Source organism: Ursus maritimus (genome assembly GCF_017311325.1).
Source record: "Ursus maritimus isolate PB19 chromosome X unlocalized genomic scaffold, ASM1731132v1 scaffold_X1, whole genome shotgun sequence".
NCBI lineage: Eukaryota > Metazoa > Chordata > Mammalia > Carnivora > Ursidae > Ursus > Ursus maritimus.
Genome location: NW_024423319.1, coordinates 112,062,862 through 112,089,691, shown reverse-complemented (window position 1 = coordinate 112,089,691; position 26,830 = coordinate 112,062,862). Strand labels below are relative to the sequence as shown.

Sequence of the window (26,830 nt, the reverse complement as noted above, 5' to 3'; positions counted from 1 at the left end):
TTTACCCAAGTATACATGTGTGTACTGATATGTGTGAAAGTGGAACACGGATTTTGTTTTCCAAGTGTTGTATCTTATGGAAATTCAGGGGGTTTTTATTTACTATTTTCAATAAACAGAAAAGAAATGCTAAAAATTAAGCATATCCACACACCTAAATATTGGATTGAGATCATTCTTCCTACACATGTCTCAAAACCCAAAAATATTCTAAATATAAAGTACACAGTGCCATCAACTATCCTCCACATGAACTGGAGAGATCTGAAGCCAAACTCAAGGTCAAGGGTATCAGCAGCAGCCATGTGATTGATACAGAGTCAGAATGCAAGTCACCCACAGCTGCGTTCCTGGTAAGCCCTGTCCAGAAAGCAGGTAAACCTACTCTAAAGCCAGCCAAAAAATCAGACTTGCTGTAGAACCCTAAATATTCAGGAAATTCCCAGAGCCTGCTATTTCACCTTGTGGATTAAGCAGAAAAATGACACAATAAAATAAATTTTATTCACTCTCTCCTGGTAGTCCCAGAGTCTACCTTCACTCTTAGAGAAACTCTATTTCTCCTTTTGTGTGTATAAGAGATACCTTCTCTTAGATATCTCTCCCGGATGCCGACGTCTCTACTGCGGGAAGACGCATCTACATGTAAAAGGCAAATCTCCATCTGTAAGGGTGTCTCCCACTCTGTACCAGGAAGAGGAGCAGGACTAAATCTCCAGAAACTCACATGAATGGAGAAAGCATGGATTTCAATCTGCATCACAATCATACCCTTGTTTTTCCAGGTAAACCCCCATAACTGGCTCCCCACTCCCAACATCATCTTTTGTCTTTAGCTGGAGAGGTTATTTAACAGGATGGTTTGGGCCACGTGGGGGAGTCACTCATTTTCCTGGGTTTCTCCCATGTATACCGGAGGTATATATGTTATTAAGCTTTCCTTGCAGAGCGCCTGGGTGGCTCAGTTGATTAAGCCTCTGCCTTTGGCTCAGATCATGATCCTGGAGTCCAGGGATCAAGCTCCACATTGGGCTCCCTGATCAGTGGGGAGTCTGCTTCTCCCTCTGACCCTTCCCCCTCTCATATTCTCTCTCTCAAATAAATAAATAAAATTAAAAAAAAAAAAAGCGCTTTCTTTGTTTTTGTCCTGTTAACCTTTTATGACAGACGGGTCTCAGCCAAGATCCTAGAAGGGAGGAAGAAAGATTATTTTTCCTCCTCCACACCTATGAAACACATTTTAGCAGCAAATATACCCTAAAGGAGGCTCCTGGTTTCCGAATTATTTACTTTTTTAGCTGGAAGGGCCAGAATGACCATTACCCGCTGTAAGTCATTGTTACTTGCTCAAGTTTAAGCTATTTCCCCAGGCTGCCTGGTATCTGCTGCCTGATGATTCTATTCCCTTAGCCGTTCTCCTTAATAGGACTTCTCACCATCAGCACAAATGCTGCCTCTTAAGGCTATTTTTCTCCAACAAACTGATCGCAGGCCATAAAGATGTTCAGTAGCAATTAGGTTTTATTGTTCCCATCTCACTTATGAGTATAGAAGCTATCAAAATGCAAAATGCACAGATCCTCAGACTTAGTAATTCCCCTTCCAGGAACACATCCCATAGAAATGTGCATGCACGGGCCGCAAGGACAGATGTACACGGATACTAATTTGCAACATGATTTAAAGTAGCAAAATAATGGACACGACCTAAATATTCATTAGTATGAGACTTGTTAAATAAATGATGCATACAGCAGGGAAGCATGTGGAAGTTCCCTGTGCACTGACAGGGAGTGAGCAGCGCAAAAAACCAGGGGGCACAGTGTCTCAAGCATGCTAGCCAATGGATTTGTTAAAAAGGAAATACATAACCATATATGTGTTTGGGTACAAGTGTGCTATCACGCACACACACGCGCGCGCGCACACACAGTACAAAGAGTAGTCCGCAAAGACTTGCCAAAGCTTACCAAAGCTATCTAACAGTGGCACCTACTGGTCAAATCACTTCCTAGCCCTCTGTCAAATCGTCACAACAACACACACACAACAAACACACAAATACTACTTCCTATCCGCTGACACGATTCTACTAGGAAGAAAACCCATGATTTGCCTGCACAGCCATTTCAGCCATTAGTCAGGAAATATGCTTATAATAAAGCTTCATAAGGAACTCTTCACTAGTATTAGGTCTTCTGAGCATAGGACTTAAAAGTACCATCTGGCTGGGAAGTTATGGTTCATTATGGTCTGAATTGCAAGCTATAAAAAGAGTGAAGAATATCTCTACATCCTGTCGTGGAGTGATCTCCAGCATATAATGTTAAGTTAAAAAAGCAAGGCAGAAAAAAATGTGCAGAGCATGCTACCATTTATCTAAGAAGGAGAGGGGGTTATAAGCAGACATATAGGTTTACTTGTATTTTTTAAATGGAGAGATAACCTATGAAAGAAAGAAAGAAAGAAAGAAAGAAAGAAAGAAAGAAAGAAAGACAACCTATTAAAAAATACAATTAATGACTACCATAAAGGAAGGGAGGGAATAGGATGGAGGAGAGAGGAACGAAAGTGGATTTCTAAAAATCAGCGGTTCTCAATGGGGGCTATTTTGCCCATGGCCCCAGGGGATCTTTGGCTGCAATTTTTAGTGTCATAATTGGGGGTTGGGAGGAGTGTACTACTGACATCTAGTGGGTAGAGGCCAAGGAGGCTCCTGAATATTCTACAGTGCACAGGACAGCCCCCCACCACAAAGAATAATCCAGCCCAAAATGCAGTAGTGCAAACTGTATATCTAATGAGGGACTTGTGTTTACATAAAGAACTCTTACCTAATAATACAAAGACAAATAACCCAGCTTAAAAACAGGCAAAGGACCTGAACAGACATTTCCCCAAAGATGATATACAAGTGGCCAATAAGCCCATGAAAAGATGCTCAATACCCTCAGTGACCAGGGAAATGCAAATCACAGCCACAAGGAGATACAACTTCACAGCCACCGGGATGGCTATAACCAAAAAGACAGACAGCAATGGGGCATCTGGCTGGCTCGGTCAGTAGAGCATGCAACTCTTGATCCCAGAGTTGTAAGGTCAAGCCCCAAGTTGGGTGTAGAGATTACGTAAAAATAAAATCTTTTTAAAAAAAGGAGAGAGAGAGGTAATAGCAAATGTTGAGGAAGTAAAGAAACTGGGACCGTCATATACTGCTGGTGGGGATATAAGTTGTTGCACCCACTGTAGAAAACAGTGGGACAGTTCCTCAAAAGCTCAAACAGACAGAATCCACATGACTTACAACCCCACTCCTAGGTGTATATGCCCAGATGAAATGAAAACAGGTCCACACCACAACTTGTATACCAATGGTCATAGCAGCATCATTCATAATAGTCAAAGAGTAGAAATAACCCAAATGTCCATCAATGGATGAAAGGATTAATAAAATTTGTTGAGTCCATCGAATGGAATATTATTCAGCAAGAAAAAGAAACAAAGTGCTGGCAGATGCTATAACACAGACAGACATTGACACCATTATATTAAGTGAAAGAAGTCAGTCACAGAAGGCCACGTATTGTATGATTCCATTTACATGAAATGCCCAGAATAGGCAAATCCACAGAGACACAAAACAGAGTAATGGTTACCTAGAGCTGGGGGTGAGAGTAGGTTGGGGGTGTCAGCTAAGGGGTGTCAGGTTTCTTTTGAGGTAATGAGAATGGTCTGAAATGGATTGTGATAATGGTCGCACAGATCTGTGAATATGCTAAAAGCCACTGGATTATGCACTTCAAATGGCTAAATTTTTTGGTATGTGAGTTACATCTCAATAAAACTGTTTAAAAAAAAGTGATCACGGGACATGGGGGGGCAGTCGGGTACCTGGGTGGCTCAGTCAGTTAAAATTCTGCCTTTGGCACGTGGTCATGATCTCAGGGTCCTACTCAGCAGGAAGTCTGCTTTTCCCTCTCCCCCAGCTCATGCTCACATATGCTCTCTCTCTCTCCCTCTCTCTCTCAAATAAATAAAATCTTAAAAAAAAAAAAAAAAAGAAAGAAAGAAAAGAAAAGAAAAGAAAGTGATCATGGGGCACCTAGCTGGCTCAGTAGAAAGTACATGCTACTGATGATCTCGTGATCATGAGTTCGAGCCCCACATTGGGTGTAGACATTACCAAAAATAAATAATAAATAAACTTAAAAAAAAAACCATCACAGTGGTGAGGTATGCACTCTGGCAGAGATGGGCACGAGGCACAGAAGGCAGAGGCAAGGAAACACCGGAGGTCAGGATAGCCTTCCCAGGATGAAGAGGAAGTTGTCAGTCATCAGGTTTGGTTTACTTTTTAAATTAAATTCTTCATTGGTTTCATTGAGATTCTAGGGGAAGGAGGTTGCAGGAACGGGTACATCTCAGGTATGGGGAATCTCAGGATACATTTGAAAACATCGTTCAGGTTGTCCAAATGTAAGTCCTAAGCATGGCAGCGACGGGGACACCTCGACTTGAATTACAGTAGCCCCCCTTCTCCATGGTTTCATGCTGTTGGAGGGGCAGCATAGCCCGATGCTGTGACATCATCTCACCCCACAGGCGTTTCGTCAGCCCACATCATCACGAGAAGGGTGAGGGCAGCACAATACGACATTTTGAGAGACAGTGAGAGACCACACTTACATAACTCTTATTATAGTATAGAATTATCATTATCCTACTTTATTATTGGTTATTGCTCATCTCTTATTGCGCCTCGTTTATGAATTAAACTCTACCATAGACATGGAAGAGTAGAAAAAAATAGAGTATATATAGGGCTGGGTACCATCTGCGGTTTCAGGCATCCACTGGGGGGTCTTGGCACATATTCCCCACGGATAAGGGGGGGACTACGGTAGCAAAGCCGCAGGTGACAGAGCACAGTGGCCTTCCATCCCAGCCAAGAACCTTGGACTGGATATTTTATAGGAAAAAGAATCAGTGAAAGATGAGGAGCCGCTCAAGAAAGGTCGTCACCCTTGTTTTAGAAAGGCAGGTGACCGCCAATATGGAAACTAGACAGTCAGGGCAAGAGCCTGAAGACAGGACAGCCCACATATTAACATTAGCTATTATAAATTGTTGTCACAGTGGAGTTAATCCTTTCCTACACGCGACGCTTGAAAACTGCTGCAAAAAGCAATCAGTCCAGGACTGTGTGTTTCTTCAAGGCGCAGCTGACAAGAGGGCCTATTGAGAGCAGAGCCGTTTGATATAAAAATAATAATAGTAATAATAATAATAAAATCACGTCTAATTTAAAATGTCCTGATGTTGAAAGGAAAACATAATAATAATCTTCCCTCATGCGTTTAGGCCAGAGCCAGAAACAAAATGACAATAACCCAACCCAGAAAGATAAACAAGCCACTTACCACAGGAACACAGGCATTTGGCTCAAATTCTGTGGAATCAGCATCTGAAGATTAAGAAATGAGGTCAATAACTCACCAGTATTGCTGAAAAATATTTTAAGTAATAAGAATTTTTTTAATAAAAGGTTATTAGCAAATAGCAGGCCTACCTTTCAAGTTAAGGCAGTTTCTTGCAAACTCTATCACTGCTAGCTGCATCCCGAGGCAAACTCCTATTTGGAAAAGCATATATATAAAGCAAATGAACACATTTTGTATTACTTCATATTTCCTATTCCTTTGTTTACTGTCCATCTCCTTTATCTAGCAGGCAGGCTCGAGGGAGCAAGACTGCCTGCCGGGTTCACTACTGTACCCTCTGCACTCAGAACATCTGTGGCAGAGGCAGGAGGGGGGATTAGACCACCCGGCCTTCAGGAAGAAGGAATTCAAGCTCAGAAAAGGGCAAGAGAAGACAGGGCAAGGTCCAAAAGGCAAATGTGCCTCTTTCCAAATGTGCCTCTAAATCGAGGCGTATGCGTGGGATGCAGGGCTGTCCCAGAGCACCTGATTCCTTCCAAGAACGTCTATCAACACCCCGACTCAAGAGGGAGACTTGACAATTCCTCTTCTCAGAGCGCAGCCTGAGGCGGGCCAGCGGGGTGGGATCTAAGGAGCAGGACGTCTGTGCCAGGCTGCTGGGCCCAGAACAGCCCTATAACCTGCCTGCAAGAGAAGGGCAGCAGCTGGGGGAAGCTGGCATCTCCACTGCGGGCTTGAGCATGCTGGCGAGCAGGGAAGGGAGGTGCAAGATGGAACGGAACAGAGAGCTTAATAAGGAGGAAAACAAACACCTGGGTAGCCCCCAGCCCATTGCCACACGGATGGGCCCTTCACCCATCTCCACATCCACCAATTGTCTCCACTCAACAAATGCTAAGGAGCGTTCCAGATGTTTTTATAGACCTGTCTAAGGTATACAAGGGACTCATCAGAGAAGAGCAATCAGTATACTTGGCACACTACAGCAAAGGTTGGTGAGCACGAAACAGCTGAGTGCTTTGGGGGGGAACTTCAGAAAGCTCCAAATGGCTAGGACGGAAAGAGACTCTGTGTTAAAGAGAAAGCTGAAGAGTTGCGAGCTATTCTATACAGCGAAAACTATGTGAAGAACACCAACCGCCTTTAGACAAAAACCGAACAAGATTACTTCAGAAGCAAACAGTGACCCAGACCAGCTTAGACGGGCAAAACAAAGCAACGTATCAAGGTATCTAATTACTCCCGCTTCTCTTTTGAAAATGGATCCAAAGTGGAGAGCTTGTAGGAAGCTATTCAAAGGACGGAGGAGGTGGAGAAAATGAACAGTCTGCTGCTATTGTAAAAGGCCCAGAAGCCAGTCCACTGGGTCATAAACCCACCAGTACAGCCAAGCACAGTGAGAAACACAGGCCTCTCCTCCACTTCCTGTCCCACACCCCCCACCCCCGCCCGAATCCCCAGCCGCAGAGCTGCCTGCCTTTCCCCCACTGAGGGGCCATTTCGTCTGGTTCACTGGCCCAGAAGCCATGCTTTAACATTTGAACAAAGACATTAAAAAGACCTGGCTCTACCAAATTTTAGCAGAGCTCTTCCTGTGACATAAGATGGTCTCTTCTAGCTCGAACTGGTGAAAAGATGGATCTGAGTGAAAATGGGAGAAGGTAAGGGTGGGTGTACACAGCAACTTCTCCCAGCTTCTTGCTACCCAACCAGAACACTGCTAAGTTGTCCCAGGTCAACCACCTTTTCTACAAAGGGCCAGACAGTAAAGATTTTAGGCTTTGCAGGCTGTAGGTCTCCAAATCTACCACTGAATCATAAAAGCAGCCACAGATAATATGTAAACAAATTGGTGTGCTTTATTCCCATAAAATCTTATTTACAAAAACAGGACAGAGTTCGTGGGCCCCTGTGGCAGACTATGGCACCTGAATATTCAAATCCAAGTTCATACCTTTCATGTTAACAAGCCCTATGAAATGTTACCCCTACTAGATATCAACAATATAATCAACTCATAGTTAAGATGCATAAACTAAAGTTTTACCCAGGAAAGGGATCTTCTTTGCCCGTGCCCAAGAAATGGCCTGGAGTTTTCCCAATGTTCCTCGGATTCCGAAGCCTCCTGGCACAAGAACGCCACTGCAATCAACACAAGACGAGGGTGAATTAGACATTGGTTTTCTTTTTAAGACTCTTATTTTCAGCCACTCAGGCTTACTGATCCCAAGTCCAACACTTGGCATGATTGCTAGAGAATATACTTGAGGTCTATTTTCAGAATCAACTGCATGATTTCATATCCTGAACTTTCTTCCGAAAATCCTCCCAATATTATGAAGAAGAGGCAATAATTTTTCACAACTGACTTCGATACATATTTTCTGATAGGTCTTTGTGGTATGTGAGCATAGTGACTGAGAAACTCAACTAAATTACAAATGCCACTGAGAGAATTATCTGAACAAAAAAAAGGTTAAGGTTCTTTTAAAAGCACTGTTAGAGGGGCACCTGGGTGGCTCAGTCGTTAAGCATCTGCCTTCGGCTCAGGTCATGATCCCAGGGCCCTGGGGTCGAGCCCCACATCGGGCTCCCTGCTCAGTGGGAAGCCTGCTTCTCCCTCTCCCACTCCCCCTGCTTGTGTTCCCTCTCTCGCTGCCTCTCTCTCTGTCAAATAAATAAATAAAATCTTTTTAAAAATAAAATAAAATAAAAGCACTATTAGAAAAATGCTAAGATCTCTTGCATAATCAGAAAGAGTTAAAGTGGTAAAATCAGCCTAAGACTTCAATTGCTAGTTAAATAGTGGCACATGAAAGTTTCCTGGCTAGGAGACACTTTGGAGACCTTCCAGGCAAACACTCATCGGAGAAAACAAGAGTTCAAGAACTAACTGGGAAGGTCATGCTACCCTCACAATACGATGCTGCCCCCAAAAGTTCTGTTGATTACTTATAAAATAAAACCTACAATCAAATGATGTAAAAAAGAAAATATAGAGACAAGAGTTGTCATCCTTGTACTTTACTGTTGCATATGTAAGATCTATTTCTGCATCTTTCAGTAGAATCAACACACTTTCTCCCCAAAACAGAATCCTCACCGTCCCCCGAAATAAAACCCACCTCCATTGCACATGCCACAAACATGAACGTGGCACGTTTCAAAGCGAACGAGGTGAGGGTGCAGCATGACCGCCCTTAATGACCACGAGTACGACAGACTACCTTTCAAAAATGCACAAAAATCAGGAATTGGGGTTAATCAAATCGTTATGGAGAAAGCACAATGGCATTCTCCTAATTCGTATGGACAGTCCTCGGCACTCACTCAGCTTTGCATAGCTTCTGCCAAGCTTCATGGAATTTCACAGGGTCCTCAGTTTCGGTGGTCTGCTCCAGATCAATGGAGTCTATGTACTAAAAAACATCCAATAGATTAAAAGAACATTTAAGAAAAGTAGATACTCAAAAATACTTGAGGCATCTAACACTACGACCCAACTATTCAAAAACTACTCATTTTGCAAACACTGCGCTGGTCACTTAGGATAGAAAAGCATGATCTCTGTCTTGGGGCTCTTATAATCTTCCAGGAAGACTCAGAACCAAATACACAGGCATGCACACCATAGCGCGAAAGTGGCTGTGATGGGCAAAGAGAATGCTGTGGAAATAAGTAGGTGCCACTCTTCATCTAGACCTCGACCCTGCAGGAAAGATGGGAAGAAGCACCATCAGGGAAGGTCTCTAGGGAGGTGATGTCCGAGCAGTTCAGCCCTCGAGGATGAGCCTGTGCGTGCATGTGGGGAGGCTGGCGGGAACGTGTGTGGAAGACACAGGGAGGAGGGGAGGCAAAGGAACTGCTTGCATGAAACCGCAGAGGAAAGAGACAGAGGGGTGGTCACTCTGGGCCCTCAAAGAAGACTCCACCCAGGGAGAGGAAAAGTTTACACTTGAAGCCACTGGAAGGTCTTAAGGAACAGAGAGAACAGAGAGAGACTTTAGAAGGATCACAGTGCTATGAGGTGGAAAATGGAGGGAAGACAGCAAACCAGTCAGGAAGCTGCTGCAGTGAGCCAGGCGAGGTAAACACAGAAGCAAAGTGGTCTAAAAAGAATATGATGAGACCATGATTCAAACAGTACTTTGAGGAAGCGAATGTCAACAAATTCTGTCAACTGGGAAATCATGTACAACGACTCCTATGTATACAATAGTCCATACAGACCTATATTACTTTAGTATTTATTTCGTAAAAATTACTATCTGAATATATCTTAACATACAAACTTATAAAGGCTTTATAAAATTTGTAATCATTAGCCATTTTCCTATTGCTCTTTTCTTTTCTCTACGAGGGGCTGGGGAACTTGGAGGAGCAGGAAGAGCGGAAAGGGAAGTGTTCCGTGGAAAGCCACAAATAAAAAGTGATTACATGGGCACCAGGGTGGCTCAGTCGGTTGAGCGTGGGGCTCTTGATTTAGGCTCAGGTCATGATCTCAGGGCCATGAGATCGAGCCCCACGTCTGGCTCCTTGTTCAACAGGGAGTCTGCTGGAGATTCTCTCTCCGCCTCCTCAACCCTCCCCCCATGCTCTCTCTTAAAAATAAATAAATAAATATTTTTAAAAAAAGCGATTAGGATAGGAGGAGGCTAGAAAGGTGAGAGAAAAGTCAGATAGGTCCTAAGTTGGAAGTTACTAAATTTCTTAGATGCAGGGGCGCCTGGGTGGTTCAGTTGGTTAAGCATCTGCCTTTGGCTCAGGTCATGATCCCAGGGTCCTGGGATCAAGCCCCATATTGGGCTCCCTGCTCAGTGGGGAGCCTGCTTCTCCCTTTCTCCCTTTCCCCGCACCACTTGTGTTTTCTCTGTCTCTCTCAAATAAACAAATAAAATCCTTAAAAATAAATTTTCTTAGATGCATACATGTACCTTTTTGCTCATTATATAAATATTTCAGCACTTAAATCAAGATAATAAGGCTTGCTTAAACCATGGTATACCTGTATAGAATATCATTAAATATAACATATATATGTATGTTTAGAAAGATGTGTATCAAACTGGGAACGACAGGTACAGCAGAGAAGGAGGATTTCAGCATTTTACATGATGCTTTGCTTAAATTTCCTACACTGGGCATGTACTACTTCTCTATGTAACAAAGACAAAGCATACACTCAAGCTACATATATGAAGTCCCCCAGACTTCATCCCATACACCTTTTCCCTTTGCTGACTCTGGTCTGTATCCTCTCACTGTATTAAATCTTAGCCACAAGTCGGGCTATACGCTGAGGACTGTGAGTTCTCCTGGTGACATCAATCCTGGCGGCAGTCTTGAGGGTCCTTCGACACAACCTGCCTCTGGAACACGAGATATCACAGTGAACGACTGAAATATGCGGAAGACCAGCCAGGGGCTCACCATCAGATTCAACTTGTGGTTGATGGCCAAGGCTGAATGTTCCAGGGCTTTGAACACGGAGGCGTAGCAGTCCCTGAGCTTGGTATATTTGCCAACCAAGGCTATGGAGCACGTTTTCTGCAACCTTTCATACCTGAGACGAAAGACAAGCTTGAGGGTTATATGCATGTAGCGTAACATCACAAATACAATGACAGCCACTGTTCTTATCCCAAGGCACTTCTTAAAACCTTAAGGGCAGATAAGCCTCGAACTTGATGTGCTTGACTCGAATCCCCACCCACCCCTAGTGAATGGAAATCTGTGTGTCAACAGATTGCAAAATCATAAGCAACCCCAATGTTGGCTTACATAAGCGGGCACAGACATAAACCCAAGGAAAGCATATCAGAGAAACAGTTAAAAGCATTAAAAATAAAAAAGCTCTCCCCATCTCATAAACATGAGCTGTCCTTAAATTCGTTTATAAGGTGACACTGTATAAGAAAATGCATTCTGAATGTCAAAAGGAAGCATTTCAATATTAACTTTGTAAGGTGACATTATATAAGAAAATCCATTCAGACTGTCTACATTAAAAACGGCTCCAGTCCCGGCTGGCCCACAAAGGCAGGTTATTCACGGCATGCCTGAAGAATGGCACTAAGAGAACTCTTTAAAATATTACGAGCCATTTAGATCATGTTTATGAGAAAACTCCATTCCACATAAGACGCTCAATCACATTCTACCACCAAAGACACAATGTTTACTGTTGCTTTTGTTAGGAACTCCGCACAATGAACATGAAAATTGGTCTGGTACTAAGTATGTAGAAACATCATCTTGGGGTTGAAGATGTGTTAGGGCCTGGAAGCAAACCCTTCCCCGAACACCTTAGAACAGAAAGGTTACCGTGAGCGGGACTATTCCTCTTTCAAACCGACATCTGCAAAGGGTGCCAGAGAAACATGATTGCAAACAGGCTGGGAGGGGAAAAATGCTAAGAAGCGAAGAAGTTCGAACTGACGGTAAAGGTGACTTTCAAGGAAGGCGACCGAAGTACCCCAGAGAAAGCTGCTAACCCTTTAGCTTGCTACTGAATTTTACGTCACTCCGGAGATTGCGCAGCTGCTCATGCTTCAGCCATCCCTACGCAAAGGACATAGGTGACAAAGCAAGTTTGTACCATGGCAAGATTTCGATACCATGTCAGAGGGAAGCGCTTCCCGTGCCAGGTTTGGGCCTGGGGAACGGGTGGTCACCAGCACATTTGAGCACACCAGCCGGGCAGAGCCCTTGCCCCCTATTCTCACCCCTCCACAGAAGGAGGGATGTCCGCTCCGCTCCCGGGAAGGAAGCAGGACTGGGGTCAGCACCACCAGCTCCTCCTTCTGCTCACTCAGTGCGGTCTATCCAGGGGAGGAGGAGTCACTCAGCGGCTGGGGGACACAGGCCACATGTCCCGGGGAGAAGGGCTCCCGTCCAGGAAGGCTATGTATCCTGAGCGCACTCCCCTCGTGCTCTCTTTCGCTCTCAGGCCTGCAGGCGAGGCTCACGGCGCCCTGCCCAGACCAGCCAAGCTCTCACCTGCTCTCCACCTGGCCATCAGCTGGGCGTGAGGGGCCAGCCACTGAGGCTGCTGTGAGCCACTTTGCAGCCCCACCCCACACGCGGGTCCTCAGGGAGGCGAGCTGTCTCCGCTCTGGCCTGGGGTCCCAAGCGAGCTCTGCCATCCAGTTCAACCAGGGACCCCCGGCCTCTGAACAGCACCACATCTCCATGAACAAGGCTGCCCTTTGACCTCTGTTTGCCTTCCTGTATCTCTCTACAGGCTGTACTGAGGGGACGGCGCATACCATCATTACCAATAAACCAACATCACCACGAGGGATGATGCTTTTGCTTGAAGACTGCGGTGAGCTGAATGGTGGCCCCCAAAAACCTATGTCCCCCAGAACCTGTGGATGTGACCATATCTGGAAGAAGGGTCTTTGCAGATACAATTAAGTTAAGGATCTCGAGATGAGATCATCCTGGATTGGGATGGGCCCTAAATCCAAAGACAAGCATCCTAAACAAGAAGAGAAGAGGAGGGGCAGAAAAAAGAGAGAGAGAGAAGAAGAGAAGAGGAGAGACACACAGAAGGCCATGCAATGACAGAGGCAGAAACTGGGGACACCAAGGATTCCGGCAGCCCCAGAAGCTGGAAGGGTTTTTCCCTCAGAGCCTCCAGAAGAAACCAATCCTGCTGCCTGCCTTGATTTTGAACTTCTGACCTCTACAACTGTGAGAGAGCACGTTTCTGATATTTTATGCACCCAGCTTGCGGTCATTTGTTACAGCTGCCAAGGAAACTAACATGAAGACCACACACTGGCTTTGAAAAGCACAAAAGCTCAGAGTATAATTTACAACTATTTCCAATAAAAGGAGTTATATATTAAAATTTCTAGTGCTTAAAGAGGGTCAGCCCCAAGCTACTCAGAAAATTCCCCCAAAGCGACTGATTCCTTCAGCATTTCGGAGGGCAGGGGCTTAACTGTATCATCATGCAGGAGAGTACCTAAGTTCAGAAACTGCACTTTGGGGGCGCCTGGGTGGCACAGCGGTTAAGCGGCTGCTTTCGGCTCAGGGCGTGATCCTGGCGTTATGGGATCGAGCCCCACATCAGGCTCTTCCGCTATGAGCCTGCTTCTTCCTCTCCCACTCCCCCTGCTTGTGTTCCCTCTCTCGCTGCCTGTCTCTATCTCTGTCGAATAAATAAATAAAATCTTAAAAAAAAAAAAAAAAGAAACTGCACTTTGTTCCTGATTTTACTTGCCTCAGAAATTCCAAGACACTTTTTAAATTTTGAAGTGACAGGGCAAGAGCACTTCAATCTACTGATCATCTACCAAGATCAGTGATTTTGTCACCATCAAACCATTTTAATTACTGTTATCAACCTCAGTAACCAATACTCAGCACCCAATGTAAGATTAAGGTCTTACGGTTTTTCTCTCATAATTATCACAATGTGGGTAGTAGTAGCCCCCTGTTATATATGGATGTGAGAACAAGTCCAGAGAGGTTAAGTAGTCCACCCAAACTCACACAGCTAGTGAGAGGAGAAGCTGGGATCTGAGTCCAGAGTGCCTGATGCTGGAGCGTACTTTTTTTTTTTTTAATTGAGATACAAGTGACAACATTATATTAGTTTCAGGTATACAACATAATGATTCAATGTTTTTATGTATTACAAAACAATCACCACAATAAGTATAATTAACATCCATCACCACACAGTTACAGTTTTTTTTCTTATGATGAGAACTTTCAAGATCTACTCCTTAGCAACACCAGAGCCGATGTTTGTAACGGCTGCACCTTACCCAAGCTGCACGAAGAGCCAGGCAGTCAGGACTTTAGGGAGTTATGCCTTTCTTTTACTAAGTGTAGTAAGAGAAAACAGCTGACAGGGATTTAATTTCCATATGACTTCAAATGAGACAAGCCTTGCTGAAATTAATATCGTGGTCTTGAAGCTAGAACCTGTCTAAGGTTTTAATAACAGTGCTGCCAGTTAATAACTGCAGAATGGAGCAATAATGATAGAGTCTAAACCTTTCATTCGAAGGGGGTTTTCTTTAGGAAATGTTAGCCAAATCTTGAAAAACAAGCAAAACAGGGGCACCTGGCTGGCTCAGTTGGAAGAGCACGTGACTCTTGATCTCAGGGTCACTGAGTTTGAGCCCCACGTTGGATGTAAAGATTACTAAATATTAAATAAATAAACTTAAAAAAAAAGCAAGCAAAACAAACAACAGCAAAAATCTGTGACATTTAAACCTGTTTAAAATGTTTGGAAACTGGGGCGCCTGGGTGGCACAGCGGTTAAGCGTCTGCCTTCGGCTCAGGGCGTGATCCTGGGGTTATGGGATCGAGCCCCACATCAGGCTCCTCCGCTAGGAGCCTGCTTCTTCCTCTCCCACTCCCCCTGCTTGTGTTCCCTCTCTCGCTGGCTGTCTCTATCTCTGTTGAATAAATAAATAAAATCTTTAAAAAAAAAATGTTTGGAAACTGAGCTATCAATCAATCAAAATGCTTCCAGAATTAAAAAAAAAAAATCATTCCAGAATCGAAATTCCTTCAATTCACTTTCATTTAAGTAGAACAAAAGCCCCAGAAATCTTCAAAGGATACAGCAAAACACTACCAATGTGTTAAAGCTTTAGATAAATCCAGACCAAAACATATAGATACAGAAAGTTAATGTGACACAGGTATACTTTAAGGTATGTCTCAATCCTACCCCCAAACCCAAGATTTATTAAAGACTACATTAGTAACTCCTTTCACGTACCTGTCAGCCATATTTCTCCACTTGAAAAGCAAATTACTTGCAGAATCACCAATGGGCAGATCCAATCTCTCTTTAAAATATTTAACAATGCCTTGTTCCTCCAAAAGCACAGGCACTCGATATGTGGATGAAACATCATGGATACATATGACCTGATTAATGATGATAAAACACCATATTTAAATGGAACACCTTAAATATGCCACAAGAATGAGCTCAAGAATGAGCCAAACCTCGACAGACATGGCAGTTCATTTATACTGATTGAAGAAAACCAAGAGCCCAGTGACCCAAACAAGAGGCAGAATTAACACAAGCTTACGTTGATCTAATTATAAAATTCTTTGAATTCATTATTCCAATTCTGGAAACATGGATGCCATGGTAGAATAAATTTTATATATATACCTGGTCTTTGTTCTCAATTCCTGGCACAAAGATTCAAAAAGCTTTGGAAGTTCCTGAGTGACAGGAGTGTCTTTGTTATGCTAATGAGGTGACTCCATGGTGGCCCCTAGATGGCTTCAGGATGGGAGTTGGTCACCATAAAACCCAACGAAGTTAGACTGGAACATTCAGCCACCTGACATCCAAGGATAATAAGGGGGCTGGAGAATGAGTTCAATCACGTGACCAATGGTTGACTCAATCACACCTACATAATGAAACCCCCACAAAAAACCCTAGAAACCAAGACTCAGGGGAGTGTTCTGGTTGGTAAATCTATAAACGTACCAGAAGGCTGGCACAACCTGACTCCATGGGGACAAAAGCCCTTGAGCTTGGGATCCTCCCAGGCCTTGTCCAGTGTATCTCTTTATCTGGCTGTTCATTTGCACTCTTTATAATAAAATGGTGATAGTATAACATTTTCCTGAGTTCCATGAGTCATTCTAGAGAATTATCGAACCTGAAGGGCTTATAGGAAGCCCCAAATTTGTAGTCAGCCAGGCAAAAGTGTAGGTGGCTTGGGAACACTGGAAACCTGTGGCTGGCATCTGAAGTAGGGGGAGTCTTGTAAAGAACTCAGCCCTCAAATTTGCAGAATCTGACTCTCACTCCAGGTAGTTAGTGTCAGAGTTGAATTGCAGGACCCCAGCTGATGTCAGAGAATTGGTGTTGAAACATGGATGCTTTATGTGTCAATATCCAAGACACATGGCCCAAGGCATCACCTAAGTCCAGGCTAAAGCGGTAACATTGAATAGAAGACACTGTGTCTTCTAAATGTGGGGGTGCGGTTCATGTGTGTATTCATTTCTTGCCGTTGCTGCTACCGTAGTGCTTTTGTCTACTGCACACAATGAACCCAGTCAAATTAATTATTACACCTGTTAGAGGAGAACGACTCCTTTCAATGCCAGGTGGTGTGGTTGGTCTTCACACCTACCCTAACGAGCTTTCACCACTCGCTCAAGTACATCCAAGGGGCTACGGGCAGACATTTAAGGATCTGCCACATTCTAAATCAATGCCAAGAAATGTTCTGCTAACTCTATGCGTTCAGTCTCCCCAAATCCATAGCCAAATCCACCCAAGGGTTCCTAAGCTGTTTGGACATCAGCAACTTGATACTTGGGACTATTATGCCTCACCTGTGCATTTACCAAAGCAATTCAAAGTGCCAAGATGTCACTGACATGAGCTCCAGCCCAGTACTAATTAAAACTAAAACTCTGGGTGGCCCAAACTTCCACAGTGGAAGACATGGAATGTGGAACTATTTACTCATTTGTCCTCCAGGCCAGAGAGATTTTTTCACACCCATAGAGATGACTCTGACCCTCCATCCCTTCCTCGAGAAACCAGAGGAGAAGATCTTTAAATGCGAGTTCACCAGGAACCAAGAAACGGGAGCATTAACTCGCATCAGAAAAAACGATGTGTTGAAAACTGGCTAAGAAACTAGCCTGTGGACTGCTGGGAGAGAATGTTCTTCGGAATCTATAGTTCTACTGAAAACAGGCTCTGTACAGTCAGAAATTTGCTCTCTTTCCTTCTCAGAGCTCTTAGTAACGCAACTCTGAAAACTGTATCAGGCAGGAGGCTGTGCACTAGACTGCCTCCAGAGACACAGAAATCCCAGGAGATGGGTTTTAGGTTTCAAAGAACCCCAGGCTAATCTGAAGAAAACAAAAAGTTTTCTGCCAAACCTACCCTTTTCCTGAGCACCATTCATATCACCTTTTAAACTACAGCCAACTCCGATGCCTTACACCTAAGCCTTACTGCAAACAAGAGACAGATAAGAGAATGAAAGAAAAAAGAAAAAGCTCTCAGACACCCAGGTGGAAAGTCCCGCAGGACAGAGGACTTGAGCCCAAATCACGGTACAGTTTCTATAGCAATGAACCGAACCGAGGCCGCTGATGTACTCAGCAGTGATGGTGTGAATGTCAGTGTAACACGCGGTCTGGGCAAAGTGACGCTGTAACAGGTACAAGGGAGAAATCACAGTGAAAGCAGTCAGTGTCCTGGAAAGACAAGACAAATAGACAATAAGCCAGCTTCACGGGGTTCTCTCCCTGGAGGTGTGACTGTTAAGTTCAAAAGCCCACCTGGTTTTGTCCCTGTAACTTAAGGAGTGATGATGCAAAGAAATACGTGATCTAGCTAAGGAATCAGGCGTCTCAGATTGTTCACTTCAGGGCAAGGAAGCCGTGGCTGCATGGATACGAATCTCCCAAAGCTTTCATAAACGCCACGAAAAGTAATGCAAGAATTTAAGAGATGCCAAACATCAGCATCTGCAGAAGTGCCCGCCCACAAGTGCAGCACTCACCTGCTCGGGGTTCACGTGACAAAACATAGAAATCTTTTCCTTCACAGCCATCTCGATGGGCGTTGAACTTCGGCAGACAATCTGTCAAAGTCAAGTGCACACAGGTCAACAAGCAAGAATCTGGCCATTCATGCCGCCGTTGGTTTTCAGGAGGAGGCTCTATTAATTTCTCCTTACAACCAGAGACCTGACCAAGTACGTACCTGTTCATCCTGGGCATCCCACTGCACTATTAGAAACACCTGAGCACTAATATAAACAAGCACAATCGAACTCAACACAAATGTACCAGTAAGAGCTCAAAATGTCAAGGCATCTCTAGTAAACAAGAGGGAAGGCTCAGAAAGGCTGCCTCTTTACATACAAGAACAGAGCTAGACCAGGGGTTGGCAAGCTTTTTCTCTAAAGGGCCAGACCGTAAACGTTGTAGGTTTTGGAAATCAAGAAGCTACTGTCCCGACTCCTCGATTGCATCCCTGCCCTACAAAGGCAGCTCTGATCAAACGTAAGCAACCCAATAAAACTTTATTTACAGGCAGCAGGCCTGCAGGCCCTTATTTGCCAGCCTCTGGTCTAGACTGCTGGTGATAACTGGATTACCTGTTATAAATAAGAGCAGTGACAGCCCACCCTAGTGGGTGTCAGGAAAATCGCCAAGGTCCCCCCTCACACGAAAGGACCCAGGGACTATAAAAATGACAAGACATTGCACTTGCCCCACTGTCAATGTGGCCAATCCCATGAGGACCTGGAGGAGAACAGGTGGTCAATTTAGAAATGTGTGAAGCTACCCTCAGGTATGGGAATAAGCCTCCCCTGGCCCCTGGATACAAAGAGCTCAATGTCATAGGAACCACTCGAGAGATCAAAAGGACTTAGCTGATGTTATAGATCAAGAAATGGAAGTCCTATTCCAAGAAATTTACCCATTCTCCGTAACTCACCAGATCAGGAGACAGGCCTAAGCCCCTCAGCGCACGGACACTGTTTTGTGTGGGTTTGGTTTTTTGTTCTCCGGTAGCACTGGGCTGAAAAGAAATGGGTCACTGTCAGTATATTGGATATTTAGCTCTTCTGCATAATGAAGGGCTCCCTAGTTTAAAATGTTGAAAAAACAGGCAGACAGTCTCTCCTCTGCTGTCCTGCCCACTGCTCCCTTGCAGTATATTCAATAAACCTCTATCTCCTTTAAGAAAAAAAAAAGGTGGAATAAACAGAATATCACAGGAAAATTTATAGAAGTTGCTGTCTACATACTTATCTGGAAAGCTCACCTGTGGGACAAGGCTAACATGGATGTTACAGAAATTCTCTTTTTTTGCTTTAAACTGGAATTGTCTGAATGCTTCCACAAACGGCATCCCTTCAATGTCTCCAATGGTGCCACCCAACTGGGATCGGAAAAAAAAAAAAAGACACAAGTGACCTTCCACAGTATACAGACTAATAGAAACATTATTAATAAACCAAGTGCAAGAACAGAAGTTTATAAATATACTAAAAATCACTGAATTGTACACTTAAAGCAGGCGAAATTTATGATAGATAAATTAAACCTTGCTAATCTGTCTGACATGAAACAGAAAAGCACGGTACATTTAAGATGGACAAGAAGCAAAGGAAAGAGAGACTGGAGACTAGAAAGGAAACTAAGAAGAAACGATGCAGGATAACATAGCCAGGCAAGCAGGGAAGAGAACAGGCGGACTGTCAGGAAGGGAAAAGAAAGCGAGGTCAAGGAGGGCTTTAAGGGGTGCCTGGGTGGCTCAGTCCATTAAGCGTCTGACCCAGGTCATGAACTCAGGGTCATGGGATCGAGACCCACATCAGGCGCCATGCTTAGTGGGGAATCCGCTTGAGAGTCTCTCTCCCTCTTCCTCTACCCCTGCTCCTCAAAAAATAAATAAATCCTTTTTTTAAAGAGTTTATTTATTTATTTGACAGAGAGAGAGCATAAGCAGGGGGAACAACAGAAGGAGAGGGAGAAGCAGACTCCCTGCTAAACAGGGAGCCCAGTGTGGAACTCGATCCCAAGACCCCGGGATCATGACCTGAGCAGAAGGCAGACGCTTAACTGAGCCACCCAGGCGCCCCAATAAATAAATCTTAAAGAAAAAAAAAAAAAAAGGAGGACTTGAAGAATGACCTGATTCCTGTATTTATAATATCACGCTGCCTGTTGTGTGGACTAAGTTAAGGAAATGAATTCGGCTATCACTGATTCAGTTGGATTTTACAGATCGTGAATCTGCCCACCCAGAAAAATGGGGGATCATTATAAGGCTATCAACCCTTCATCTCAACAAGATTGAAAAAAAATGTTTACAAAAAAGGAAGGCTTTAATAGAAGGGAATTCATAAGCAGACAAAAAGATCCAAAGTATAGGCCACGGAGGAGTGAGATCTGCTAGCTTCTACCAGTGGTCCACTTGGAAGGTGGAATGCAAATCCAGTGACTATACGAGAATGGTGGGAGCCCCCTGGCTCTGCCTGGTGTGAAATAGTGCTCTCTCACTCTTTCTTTCTCTGTCTCTCTCTCCGTGTACACACACGTGCACACACACACACACACACACTCCTGCATGCTACTGAACAGTCTTTTTGCAGTGGTGGTATTACTAGAATTAACTACTACTAAAACATGCTGGCTTTCTGAAACAAGTCCTACCAAAAGCCCCAATAATATTCCTGACAGCGTAATCCTTTGACAAATGTTAACTTAACCTACAATGTGCTTCCAACAAGTAAGGCATTTTAAAGTAAGCATTTATTTTAGGATAAAATTTGCTTTAACCTACTCATCCTCACCATATTTGAATACATAAAGACTATCACATGGATTTTAAAATTAATTCTCCAGCATTTGAGGATCTACCGCACACTCAACACTATGAATGAGGTGCTGAAAAGAATTTAAGACAACAGTGCTTCTAAGGAGCTCAGAATTTAGCGAGGAAAATTAGGCAGAGTTAAAGAACAATAATCAAGAGTAAAACCTGGGGTGCCTGGCAGGCTCAGTCAGAAGAGCGTGAGACTCCTGACCTCTGGGTCATGGGTTCAAGCCCCACACTGGGTATAGAGGGTATTTAAATAAATAAAACTTAAAAACAAAAAGTAGAGCAAAACTTAAGCACTAATTGGAATGATCTGGACGCTGAGAAGGAAGAGATTGTGGTGGGACCAGTCCCAGAATCCACCATCTTCTTTGGCTTCAGCTACCTGAGTAGGTCCAAAATCTACTACAAGCCTTAACCTTTCTTCCCAGCAAAACTGGGTTTTGGAGCCAATAGGTCCTTGACCTCATGGATGGCTCAACAATTACTCAAACTTCGTACGGCCCAAACTGAACTCTCCCTGGGCCCATTTCTCTGAGTGTCTCCTCATCTTAGCAAAAGCATCTCTTCCCACTAACTAGTTCAAGATGGCAGTCTGGAAATCATCCTTGATCCCTACCTTTTCCTCACCCAATCCAGTCCAGTGGGTCATACCTGGGAAACCTCTTGAAAATCTCTCCACTGGTCTCTATATCCAGGGCTACCACCTTAGACACCCACGCCAACACCACCTTTTGCCAGGATAATTGCAATAATCTAAACCAGGGGGTGGTGACTATGGCCTGCTGCTTGGTTCTCTCTATAAAGCTGTATTGATTGGCACAGAGCTATGACCATTCACTTACATATTGCCTATGGCTGCTTTCACACTCCAGTGGCAGAGTTGAATCTCTGACCTGCAAAGCTCAACATATCTGCTATCGGGCCCTTTATAGAAAAAGTTGGCTGACTCTCCCCACATACACCTAAATGGCCTCCAAGCTTCTACCCCCTCCTGTCTTAGAGTCAAATCATTTGTCACACACCAGCAGAGAGACCTTACAAAAACTCAGAATATTAAAAAACAAAACAAAACAAAAATCCCTCAGAATAGATCTCTCTTGTGCTTCTACCCTCAGTGGCTCACTGCTTCACTAAAAATAAAATATAAATTCCTTGAGTCAGCCAACCAAAGACCCTACAGGATCTAGCCCTTGCAGAGGTTTCTAATCTCATCTCATGTCCGGGCTCACCGCCCCCCCTCCCCACTCCCTACACACACTCCCTGTGCTTCAGCCCCACTGACTTCGCAGGTCCTCAGGCCGCTCTCTTCTTTGCTGCTCCTTACGCCCTCTACCCCCCCTTCTTTACGTATACCTATCTCCTCGCTATCCTTCAGCCTGAAAAGCTAGGTCTTCCTCAGAAAGCCAGACCTTGACCACCACCCCCCAAAGCAGCCTCCCTCCCACACCACTCCCTACCACAGCCCTGTGTCTGCGTCCTTCCTAAGTCAGCACCAGATGCTGTTAGTCCTGTGTGTTCTCTTTTCCTGCCTCTCTACCCCACTAGGTAATAAGCCCCACGAGAGTAGGAACATGCCTGGCCTGCTCCCCACCCTATCGCTGGCACAAGCCCAGCTGCCTGTACACAGCTCTGGAGTTGAAGGGGTTCAGGATAGGTCTGACAGAAATATGCCACTTTGCCGTGAAGATTATTTTGAGTTAAAAGCAATCAAAACCCAGCAGATTCAGGAAAAGATCTCTCCCTCCCCCTCAGCTGCCTTCATTTACATTGGAAAGTGAGGAATCCCCACATCAGGGAGACTTTCAGGAAGAGGGCCTTCGCCAGAGGTTCCTCTTTACCTAAGAAATTTAGCTGCATAACAGAGAAGTCATTGTTTTCCAAACATCTCCTCCGCCTCCCTGCAAATGGCCTTCCTCCCCTTCGTATCCCGCAGGCCTCTACCCCTCTCCTTGTTCTGGATATCATATAAGCCTCATTTTCTGGCTGCTTTGTAATCTCCATGTCTATATGGACTTTCGGTACATTTGTTTGATTTTCTCCTATTAATCTGTTTCATGTTAGTTTGATTCTTAGACCGCCAGAAGAATCTTGAAGGGTAACAGTAAAATTTTCCCTCTCCAGCAGGGTTTAGCTTAGTGCTCATCCCAGGACAGAAGGGTCTCAAAATTCAGTATAAGCCCTGGGTAACAGCATTCTAGTACCTGTTACCATAATTACAATGGAATCAAACTAAGAAATGTCAGGACTGCATTGCTACGGGGAAAAAATATTCTTCACTAATTTTAAGTCAGATAACAAAACATAATTAAAGTTCCAGCTTCCTGGGTATGGAACAGATAGAAATATGTGACCTTTCTGTAGGAGAATGACAAACTTAATTATAAAAATCTTAGAAATATCACACGCAACCAGGAAATTGGCAGGGGGTGAGGGGCTGAAGTGCTCACCAACTGCAATGTACCAGAATCTAATGAGAAAAAATTTTAGGGAAAAAAAGGTCTGCACTTAAACTAAACCATATAGGGACACCTATTTTTTCATAGGTGTACTCTGGTAATCAACAGGCAATCTGGAAAAAGGAGGCAAAAAACTTTAAACATTATCCACTTCCGCCCTCACATGGCTTATAGTGGTACTGCACTCTCTCGGCCAATTTGGAAGGTCTTATTACCACCCCTCCGTGATCAGAAACCCTCAGGGCTATTACTAGAATATGCCTAAGTTAATTATTTCCCCCACACAACAAAGAAAATATCACCTATAACAATATTTTGAGATTTCTCCAAAGTTGAAATCAAAGCAACAGCAAATTTATGAGAAGGGCAGTGTCTGTTTTGCCTTTAAGGAAAGGATTCTTCTTTTTTGAAATAAAGACAGAGAGAGAGACAGAGAGAGAAAGAAACAAAGCTTTTATTCCTTTAAGCCGGGCATAAATTATTTCAGGTGTATGTGGAGATGACCTGGCCTAATTAACAAATAAAACCTGTTAGTTCCACTGGTCTGAAAAGTAAGAGCCTCACAAAAAGGCTTCGGAGACATTTCAACCACTTTCACGCGCTTAAAACTGAAAATCAGCTTGGTGGTCCTTTTTCAAAAGCTTAAATCATGCACAAACACCAATGTTGAGCACAATTTAAAACGAACCCAAAAGGATGCCTGACCTAGTGTCCAATAAGCCAATATAAACGTTAGGGTTATATGAAGAAGGAGTAACACTGGGGACAACTTGTCGGTTTCTCTGTTTCCGTGAAATTAAAAATGAAGACCATGAGTCCTGGAGAACAGGAGTCAGATCACATATGCTTTTATACGCCTAGCAGTTATCATCGGGGCTAGTGCATATTAAGTACTAAATTATTGTTTTTTAAGCCAAAAAGAGTCAATTTAAGAGCAGGATGGAAAAATAATAATAAAGACTCAGGGAGTCTGCTTCTCCCTCTGCCCTTCACCCTGCTTGTGCTCTCTCTCTCTCTCAAATTAATAAATAAAAATCTTTTTTAAAAATGTGAGATGTCATTGAGAATTCTTGATTTTATTGCACAAGTGAAATCTTCAACAATTAGGGTCTGAGTCTATAGTATACATCTTTGTAAAATGATGACAAAGAGAATCAGATGCGCTGACCCCAGAAGGAAACAAAAGCTTTCTTCAAGGATGATTCTCAAAAAATAATAGCTAAAAAACTGAGAACATGAAAAAGAAGTGTTATGAAGGCTCATCCTAAGGTCAAATTGGGCTTATATTTTAATGTCATTCAAAGGCAGCTCAATTACACTAAAAAAATAAATCCCCCACCCCCAGTGGAGCAGGGGGGGGGCAAGAAAAAGCGTTCTGAGGACAGGAGCTGGCGAGGCTCATGCTGGAAGGCTTCGCGTCTGAGGAAAACTGCTTGGAAACAGGGCAGTGAGGGTACCAACGACCAGGAGATCTCTGTGGCTGCTCAGGAGCCCCTTCCTGTGTGGCTTGCTCTGGGTCTTTTGTGCTCCAGGTGCCGGGGCTGAGGAACCTGGGGCCGGCTTCTCCCATCCTGGCGGCATGGGCCTGGATAAGAATACAGTGCACGACCAAGAGCATATCATGGAGCATCTACAAGGTGCCATCAAAATACCAGAAGCACAGATGTCCCCACAAGAACTGCAGCTCCATTATTTCAAAATGCATGATCATGACGGCCATCATTTTCTTGATGGCCTAGAACTCTCCACAGCCATCACTCACTTCCATAAGGAGGAAGAGAATGAACAGGCCCCACCAAGGAGTGCAGCTGAACTGATCAACTTATAGATGGAGTTCTGAGAGCCGATGACAAGAACAATGATGGATACAGGGCCTATGCTGAAATTTGTCCAATCACTTCAGTAGACATTGTTTGGCCATCTAGTTACATGCAAATGTGACCGTTACAATGGGATTGAATACTTTTGGTAATGCAAAATAACTCATTTCCAACTACTGCTACGATGGTATTTTAGTAAAAACCCGCAGCAGTTTAAAACACTGGGGTGAGAAAGAGAAATCAAGAGATATATAAGAGAAATGGGACATATTGGAGTCCCCAAGTACTGTTCAATCTCTTAGTGGACAAGGGCGTGATTAAAGAATCCTTTTAAGAATATTGGATAATTGGAGCATCAAGTACTCGGGAAGTTGACTGTAGAATACCGCTAGTCTTTCGTTTTTCATTCATGCTACCTGAAAAGTAAGACAAGCTTTGCCAAGTGGACACACTTTTCAGTAACAGTGAAGGAATAAGAGAAATGCCAAATGTTTTCCCTGGTGGATCCTGTCTCTTCAGGTAAACGTGATCAGTATTCTGCAAAGTTCCCCGGGGCCTGCATGATGATGTGCCCTTGGGGAGGGGAATATTAGGCTATTTCAAAGCCAGTACATAAGAAGGATGCCAGATCTTGAGTTCAGCTAGGCTTAGAATCTAAGATTCTGTATCTTCTGGCACTTTGGAAATGATACACCATTGACCTAAGTGATTAACATTTTTAAATCTTTCAATATTTTATAGAACTACTGCCACATCCTTTATGTCTTCTTCAACTTAGGAGAGACCTTGAATTTAAAATTGTTGTTTGTTCTCATCATTAGCAAATGTTTGAGCTTTCTTAATATTTGTATTTAACCCTTGTTTCTAGGGTTTGTTTTTGCAGTTGAGGAACTATTAGGAATGCAAGGACGATATTCCTCCTGATTGGTGCTGTGGGGGGTAAAGCTACTAGCTGGTCTTGCCTAAGTGAGGGGTGAGATCACCAAGCACCAGTTGCTGCAAGCTGCATTTAGAAGGAATGGTGTTTAAATTACCTCTTCTAGCTTAAATACGTGAATTCTTTCAGGTCGGGAAAGATTAGAAAAAGAAGCCTAAAAACTCTTAACAGTGCAAATCTCAATAATGGTTGAAAATGAGAAGCAGTAGCCAATTGTAATTTGGTTTATTGGATGTGATGAATGTGCTGGGATGGAAAACCCAAAATGATGGTTGAATGGCGAAAAAACTGCATAGAATGTGCTGTAAGATGTATAGAGACTTATTTTCTCTATTAAAGTATTCCTATAAGAAAACATATGTATTTGGGGCGCCTGGGTAGCGCAGCCGTTAAGCATCTGCCTTCGGCTCATGACAGAGAAACTACACTTGGGTCCTAACCTACAGCAATTCCTAGAATGACTAGTGTGGCTTTGCAGATGGAAGCCAGGATGCTTTGGGTGGAGAAAAAGGAAATAAATGACAAGAGACCATAACATTGGGAACTGCATCAATATATCAATGACAGAGAAGGAGTGCAATTTTTAATGAGTGCTGTGATTGAGAAACTTTGGAGAAAAGATATCTGAGAAAGTTTTCTGTATAGCACATTCCATGAAAGTGCTAGGTCTGTCTTTTTAAGAAGCAGAATAAAGATTAACATTGTTCTGGGGCGCCTGGGTGGCACAGCGGTTGAGCGTCTGCCTTCGGCTCAGGGCGTGATCCCGGCGTTGTGGGATCGAGCCCCACATCAGGCTCCTCTGC

The 26,830-nt window shown here is 43.7% G+C and overlaps 1 protein-coding gene and 1 pseudogene across 3 annotated transcripts in view; one reads left to right on the top strand and one right to left on the bottom strand.

Moving 5' to 3' along the window:
* The window catches only part of CTPS2 (CTP synthase 2), a 97,399-nt gene that overhangs the window by 53,564 nt on the left and 17,005 nt on the right, over nt 1–26,830 (bottom strand). For all 3 annotated transcript variants that reach the window (XM_040633978.1, XM_040633971.1, XM_040633984.1), the window contains 9 exons: nt 19,252–19,368; nt 18,922–19,005; nt 17,978–18,058; nt 15,196–15,347; nt 10,872–11,004; nt 8,772–8,860; nt 7,489–7,583; nt 5,570–5,632; nt 5,421–5,464 (listed from right to left, as the gene is read on the bottom strand). In XM_040633978.1, coding sequence (XP_040489912.1) covers nt 5,421–5,464; nt 5,570–5,632; nt 7,489–7,583; nt 8,772–8,860; nt 10,872–11,004; nt 15,196–15,347; nt 17,978–18,058; nt 18,922–19,005; nt 19,252–19,368 — 858 coding nt within the window. The remainder of the gene's footprint in view (nt 1–5,420; nt 5,465–5,569; nt 5,633–7,488; nt 7,584–8,771; nt 8,861–10,871; nt 11,005–15,195; nt 15,348–17,977; nt 18,059–18,921; nt 19,006–19,251; nt 19,369–26,830) is intronic.
* Nucleotides 24,522–25,211, top strand: LOC103668242 (annotated as a pseudogene).